Here is an 8,022-nt window from a genome sequence, read left to right on the forward strand (position 1 = left end):
AATCATAGCTAATATAATAGTAAATAGTGAAAAATTAAAAGCCTTCTAAAATTGGTCGACAAATCAATTTTGATTGTAATATAAGAATAAAATACAAACACTAGAACCAAAAATAATTATATAGCATACAATTATGAAGAGAACCTAAATGATCATGGTGAGAAAGGGCAAGAAACAGAATCAGAAAAACAGGAAACAAAAAGAATACATAACCAATGTCTTCAGAGATTTGGGAAAAATGAATAGGTAGAGGTTACATATGATAAATAGATTTGATTGGTAAGAGACATTTTCTCAAAGATAATTCATTTTGGAAAATTTGTACTTAAAATCATGGTAAGTAATAATTTTTAAAAGATGAATCATGAATTATGATAATTTTGAATTGGTAATTGAAACAGATTTCTGTTTGTTTTATCAATATTTTCTGTTAAGCTGGTTAATAAGGTAGCAAAACAAAAAAAAAAAAATGAAACCCCAGAAAATAGAAAGAACCAAATTTGAGGCAACAATTGCTACTAAATATTAGGATGACAATATAAGTTAAGAGAAATAAAGCATGAAACAGTCTGTAAGTCAGTAGAGATAGACGAGCCTTATATAACTATTCACTAAGATATGTGTTTAATAATCTGTTATTTTGATAAATAGATAATTATAAAATAATTGTAGGCATAAAATTTATGTTTAAGTTTTATAACTGAATTGAAGTCTAACTTGTTGCAGATGAGGAAAAACTCTTGGCCATAAGTGAGAAAAATTAATTAGCTCACTGAATATTTGTAGTTTCCTCTTTTTTCCCTGGAAGTCACTCTAGAATGTTTGTGATGGTTTTGCCTAAGTTATTGATGGATTTTTAATACTTCAAAATTTTTTAATCTACATTAAATAAAATTACTTGGAAATTATAAAAATTTTACACTGCTGCAAAATTTAAATATTTAAAATATATATTATATTAATATATTGAAATTGACTATGTATTTTGTCAGTAAATTAGGAATCATGCTTTTTCTTAATATGCTACTGTATAACTGATATTTTAAAATAATTCTATTTACTTTGATAAAAATATTTTAAAGTTTGTGTATATAAATATATAAAAAATAATTGACTCATTCAACCAAAGTTATAATAGTTAATGTCACAAAACCAGAAGAGTAATAATCTTTTATAAGATTTGTTATCTCTAGTTATTCTATATTCTGTATAAATTAAATAGTGTACTTATATTTAACTAAATGTGTTAAACTGCTATAGGAATAAAAAATGATGTCTCAGATTGATTACTACTAAAAATGTCATTAATGTACAAATAAGAAAATAGAACATTCTAAGGAGTTAAAAACCAAACCAAACAAAACATTGAGTTACTCCCGTCTTAAAAAACAGCATTTTGAGACTGGAGAGATAGTTCAGTGGGTAGTATGCTTACCTTGCACTCAACTGAATGGGCATTCAATCCCTAGCACCACATGCATTTCTCTGAACTAAGAGTGATCCCTGAGCATTAAGTATTAAGTACTAATACTAAGCCCTAGAGACTAAGTACCTAGAAAATTAAGTACTAAGCACTAGTACTAAGCCCTAGACACTGCTAGGTAGGACCCCAAAGTAAACAAACAAACAAACAAAAAGAAATACCACTGTGAAAAAATTTTAAGAGAAAGTACAAGAAAGAAACATACAAAAAAAGAGCTATGATGAAGACATTTGAAGCAGAAAATGATGATAGAATTTGAAGCAACTGATGTGGGAATTATTTATGCTGACCTTGATAGTCAGTTATTCTGAAAGAATATGGAAGGATTTTATTTTCTTTATTGACAAATTAAAAAGATTTAACCAATTCACCTCAAAGAACACTTCCAACTTGAACTCTCTATGCTTTCGGGACCCAAAGAGTGACTATTAATTACCATCATCATAAAAGAAAAGATTAAGTGATGACAAATGCCAGAAAGTATTTTGGCCCTGTTTCTAAAAACAAAGTACATATTCATCTCTTGTGGTACATTGATTAACATCAACCTCAAAACAGCCCTTGAGAAATTATCTGATTTTGCCCTGCAACTCATTATTTAATGCTTGGAAATACCATTCCATTTGTAAATGCCCTACTGCCCTGAACAAATAATACAGACTGTAGATAATGATCACATTGCCTTTTGGCTTTGTTTGTGATCAAGGAATGTTTATTGATTAATCAATTACAGACTTTAAAAAATCCATTTGACTACTTCCTTCCCAGCAAATACAGATATCTAAATACAGATAAAAATATTGAGTGACAAACTTTTGATGATCTCATGTGAAAAACATGACATATTATTGCAACCATAGATACTAAAGGCAAATTATTTCATTTAAACTCTTAAGCCCTTTGTGTCCTGGAGCGATAGCACAGTGGGTAGGGCGTTTGCCTTGTATGTGGCCGACCCATGTTCTATACCTCCTTCCCTCTCGGAGAGCCCAGCAAACTACTGAGAGTATCCCACCCTCATGGCAGAGCCTGGCAAGCTACCCGTGTGGCATATTTAATATGCCAAAAACAGTAACAACAAGTCTTACAATGGAAACGTTACTGGTGCCTGGCCAAGGTCAAGGAAATGGATGAACAATGGGACGGCAGTGCTATAGTGCTATAGACAGCCCTTTGTGGATAGAATTTTTATATCTAATTGATACATGGAAAGTGATATAGTTTATGGAGCCATCCTGTTGGTAGAAGGGGGTGGCGGTCACCACTGCCTGTATTACAAGGGACTGAGGAGGCCTCCGCACGTCCCCTTCAGGTCGCGCCAAGGCTCCACCTGTCCCGCCGTCCTCACTTCCAGGCAGGGCAAAATCCGACGGCAGCCCTATGCAAGTGGCTCGCCACCCTGAGTCGGGGGCCAACTCAGTGCAGTGCTCTCCGGCCTGACACCCTTCTCAGGAAGAATACTCGGGAGCACCCGTACTCGTGCAATGAGCCCTTGTGGCTCCGAGCGTGCAAGGGCTGCTCCCAGAGCAGGAGCCATGAGCGCAAGATAGAGAGGGATAGCGGGAGCCCAACGAGTCCGAGCCCCCGCCAGAGGATTGGGGCACCAGGCAGCAGTCAGCTATAACCCAGGTAAAAGCAAATAATCAAAACAACAATCAAAAAATACAACCATCAAAACAAAATCAGAAATGCAATCAACCAACATAGCATCAAGCGGTTTCCACGTCATGGTACACTCTCCGCATTGCGTATTAAATTTGGGGATAGAGAGCCAAAATCAGTTGCTAAATCTGCTGTCCCACCTCCCTTTCCCGAACCACATCGGAGGGACCCCCGTCAGTGACATGCAAGGGGGCACGCGTGGGCCAGCAGGCATCTTTGCCCACTGGGGCCGTGCATGAGGCAGCAGCATACTTAGGGTTCCCTCTGCTGGAGGGGACAACTGACCAGTCACCCCCGAACGTTCCCTCGTAGGACATATGGGGCTTTGCAGTAAAATACCTCTTTCCTCCTAGGGTACATTCAGAATAGCTGGTATAACACATGGCATTCATCTGGTCTACCACTTGACAGTTTTGAGGACAGGGATCCCCCTTATTTATAAAAGTAGGCTTGGGCACGCACTGCCAAAACTGGGTCAGTCCGCCTCGAGCACTGGACCGCGTGACGAGATATATAGTCAGAGTCCCACAGTCCACGGTTTTCGTGTAGCTCGTTGGGGTCACCGAAGATTGTCCTCCCTGACAGTTGCACGGGGTCCCATACAGCTGTTGTAGGAGGCGTGTAGGGTCAGCCGGCCGGCCCAATCCGGCCTCCGTCGGTTGCACAGTCAGCAGCAGGATCATCATTGCAAACCCGCAGGGTCGGCACCGGACGACGAGCCGCATGTTCTCTGTAAGAAGAAAAGAGAGAATCCCTCTCAGGGGATCCACCTGGAGCATTCTGCGGACTCGGAAATCTTTAAAAACTCTCACTCCTTATGACCCTGAGCTAAGTAGCTTAAAAAAAAAATTTTTTTTTTGTTATCTCAAATCAAATAAAACACTGGTAGGACAAGTTTTGCAACCAATATTAGAACTCCAAAAAACTCATGTTTTAACTAAACCATTACTCTTCGAACCTGTTTTTACTACAATTATTTCAGCTCACATTCTAATAATCCAATGCAGATGTATAAGTACATTGACACAACAGCATAAGACCTTTAAACCATCAATTTTCATGAAACATGAGTAAATCTTCTTTGGCTTAAGTTCAACAGTTTTTGTACCTTAGTTCAAATCATGAGCTTTCTAACTTTATCAATTCCACAATACAAGCATGCTGTCAAACACAGAAAGAGCCCTTCGGGTATTTATATATATATATATATAGATATAGATATAGATATATATATATATGTATATATATATTTTTTTAACCAAACTTCGATAATAGCATAGAAAAAAAATTTTTGACTATCAAATGTCTACGGAAACACAAGTAACTTTGTTTATTTTGAGGGTTTCTGTACCTTTGTTGTTTGAAAAACAGCTAAATTCCTCATTAAAATTAGCAGAGGCTTATAAGATAAACCTTGCACTCTGAATTCCCAATTCACTTTTAGATTTCTGGCTCTAGTTCTGTAGCTGTTTCTAGATAGTACAGATACTGGAATTCAAAAGAATTTCAATTGGTAATAACTATTAATGTTCTTCCAATAAAAAATTTAGACTAAAAATTTCAATTTCGTTGTAGGCGCCATATTCTAATTAGAAATCTTTGTTTAAACCTGGTCTAACAGGTTCCAAAATCACATAGATCCTTTAAATTGCTGAACTGCATATCACCCTGATCTCTTGAGATGATCCTGTTTTCCCCAGGCCTAATTTTTACCACTGATTCCCACTCTGGCTCCAGCACTCAAGTGATCCACATAGAGAGACAGACAAACAGACAATAAGTTCACTAAAAACACCACATGTACATGTGCACACATCTGCAGTTGATCTATCGATCTGACCCTTCAGAAATGGCAGGGAAAAAAACTGATAGACTGAGAAAGGAAGGAACAAGTCCCCAGGGCAAAGTTAAGCCCTGTCGGCCGATTGGGAACATTGCTCCCCATTTCTCTGCCTGACCAGCCAGTTTCCTGCTTATTAAAATTGGGTCAAGAAACCGCTTTTGTTGATATAAGCCGGCAAAACAATCCATGACAAAGTTGTTGAAACCTAAGTTGTCAGATGTTACAATTTTAAGATCAAGACTACTTCTGAGGTGGATAGACCACCTTAGCGACACTCTTTTTCATTCCTGATATTATTAAACACTCAACCACATGATCTTGCATTTTCCTGACTTCTCTGCTGATAATAATAAGCATAACTAAGAGAAACATAATGAGACAAATATACACACACACTAAAGGCACTCGCACAAATCACACTCCTGCACTCATTCGGACCGGTCCTCTTTCATTCCGGTGCGCACCCCACGCACCACATTCACACAGAAATTCTTAAACCTGCCCTACGGGAGTCCACATTACCTTTGGTCTTGTCCCCCTGACAATGGGGTTGCTACAATGTACATCGGGCTCTTTCTAATAAGAAGCTAGCAATCTAGAGGCAAAAAAGGGGGGGGGTGGCAATATAAAAGCTATCTGTATAAAGATTAAAGGGTTGAGGGGTCGAGGCAAATAATTTGGACACGGCAGCAAGTTCAAAACCAAGGAAAAGCTGGGGAGGGTGCATACCCCAAAAAATGATTCCAATGGAAGCGAGGGCTGGGGCCCAGCGCAGTTTGTGACAGGGAGAGAAAAGGCAAAACGCTTGCAATCCTCTGGGTGGAGGGGAATGGAGAAAAAGCAATTCTTAAGAATAAGGACAATCTTAGCTGCCGTGGGGAATAGCCGACGGGCAAGGGATGCCAGGCTGGGTGGCGTCTATGGGGATCATAGTTTTATTTATTTCCCGGAGGTCATGGAGGAGCCTCCAGTTACCGGATTTCTTTTTTATCACAAAAATGGGGGTGGGGTGCCGGGCTGTCCCTGCACTAACAACTTGGCGGCCTGTAATTTTTCAATGGGAAGGGGGCCCTAGGTGTCAATTAGTAAAAAGCCCATTTGTGAGAGAATATCCCTGCCCCAGAGTTTGACAGGGAGCCCAGGCAGAACATAAGGGCATACAGTCCTGGATTTGCCCTCCCCGGTGCGCCAATCAAGTGGGGACAAACTTAACATAGGGTTTTGGGATTGGCCTGTACCCTGAAGGTGAGTCAGTGAGGGGGTGAGGGGCCACTCTTTTGGCCAGTCTTTTTTGGCAATGATCGTTACATCTGCACCAGTGTCAATCAAACCCGAAAGCACCTTCCCATTGATTTCATCCTTATTTATTTCTAATTTCTTGCCCCCACCGGGCAGTCCTTTTTCCTTATTTATTTCTAACTTCTTGCCCCCACCGGGCAGTCCTTTTTCCTTATTGCTGGGTATTTTCATACGCGCGCCCAGCCCTTCTGATCGCTCGGTTTCTGACAAGCTGTTTTGGACCTTTTCCAACACCTGCTGGCCTTCCCTGACCACTATGGAGCATGCCTCATCCTCCAATTTTGAACCATCTTCCAAGTCGCCTCAGTGCCCATAGTAAAGACACAAGAGCAAAAGAGAAGGCAAATCCAAATAAGGAGGACAAAGAGTGCTCCCCACCACCAGGAAACAGGCATTCTTTTCTTACCAACACTGGGCAGTGGTCCGCAGCACGCCTCTCCGAGCAGTCGTCCTTGCAGTTCTGAATCCTCCCTCCAAAAGGAGGGGTTCTTCCTCGCGGTGCAAGATGGATTTCCCGGGTTTCGGCACCAGTTGTTCGTGGCCCGCGTCGCGATTTCCCTTCGCCAGCAAAGAGTGAGACGACACGGGTTGAGGATCCTTCTGCAGCTGTTTTATTCAGTTAACTCCGGATGAGAAAAGAACGAAAGAACCACAACCCGGGTAATGGCAGTCCTTATATAACCTGGTTGTCCCGCCTCTAAGGTGGTGCTCATCTTCTATTGGCTCTCGCCCATCACCCCATAGGGTGGCGCTCATTCTATTGGCTCTCGCCAATCACCCCATAGGGTGGCGCTCATTCTATTGGCTCTCGCCAATCACCCCATATGAGGTGGCGCTCTATTGGCTCTCGACACGCATGCGCAATGCGGTCGTTGCGCATGCGCAATGCGGTCGTTGCGCATGCGCAATGTGTTTGTCGCGCATGCGCAATGTGGTTGTTGCGCATGCGCGATCATGCGCATGCGCACATGCGCAATGTGCTCTGGCTCCCTACAATATAGCTGCAAAAGTTTAATTGATGGAGTCAAAGACTGTTTTCTTTTCTTATTAAAAAAGAGCATTGCATTCCTTTCTTATCTAATGATGTAAGCCTTGGTTCTACACCTGGAGATGCTCAGGGTTTATTTGCTGCTAAGTGTGGGACATCAGCACTAAACCCTATCCATGACTGAGTAGGGCCCTTCCCAAAACACTCTTTGGGATTCCTATGGAGGCTGTGATAAATTACCACAAATATTCTGGTCACGTGCAAGAGCTATATTAAATTTAATCAAAGATGTGACATTATTGATTTTTTTCCCCTGAAGGTAACTGCAGAGCAGAAGGTATACTAATGCTTGGACAATAGTAGTCTGTAGAAAGTACATTTTAAGGGTCAACAAATACTGATGTTCTTAAATGTGTGTGTGGTTAGTCCTGTTCTCTTATTAGTGTAGTATAGAGTACCTAATGGCATATAGAAATCCCTTACAGATAAAAATATTAAAATAAAATCTTTTTTACACAGCAATTTGCTTCTCCCCTGTGTAATCTCCAGGCAGCTATGGAAATCCTGAGGTTCTCTCCCTCTCTCCCTCTCTCTCTCCCCCTATCCCCCTGTCTCTCTCCCTCTCTCTCTTCCTCTTTCTCTCTCTTCCCCTCTCTCTCCCTCTTTCTCTCTCTTCCCCTCTCTCTCTCCCTCTTTTTCTCTCTCCCCCTCTCTCTCTTTCTTACTCTCTCTCCTTGTCTCTCTCTC

At 40.9% G+C, this 8,022-nt stretch overlaps 1 protein-coding gene across 1 annotated transcript; it reads right to left on the reverse strand.

The window, feature by feature from the left end:
* Window positions 1-2,715: 2,715 nt before the first annotated feature.
* On the reverse strand, window positions 2,716-6,729 carry LOC129406846 (uncharacterized). Its single transcript, XM_055146434.1, has 2 exons — window positions 6,694-6,729; window positions 2,716-3,875 (listed from the first exon to the last, which is right to left on the reverse strand). The coding sequence occupies exon 2, from the start codon at window positions 3,868-3,870 to the stop codon at window positions 3,268-3,270; it is 603 nt and encodes a 200-aa protein (XP_055002409.1). The 5' UTR covers window positions 3,871-3,875; window positions 6,694-6,729; the 3' UTR covers window positions 2,716-3,267.
* Between the last annotated feature and the right edge of the window lie 1,293 nt (window positions 6,730-8,022).

The sequence above is a fragment of the Sorex araneus genome, chromosome 1 (genome assembly GCF_027595985.1).
Source record: "Sorex araneus isolate mSorAra2 chromosome 1, mSorAra2.pri, whole genome shotgun sequence".
Taxonomy (NCBI): domain Eukaryota; kingdom Metazoa; phylum Chordata; class Mammalia; order Eulipotyphla; family Soricidae; genus Sorex; species Sorex araneus.

Bases quoted from the DNA above. Each gene is read 5' to 3' on its own strand.
- LOC129406846 (XM_055146434.1), bottom strand. From the start codon at position 3,870: ATGCGGCTCGTCGTCCGGTGCCGACCCTGCGGGTTTGCAATGATGATC.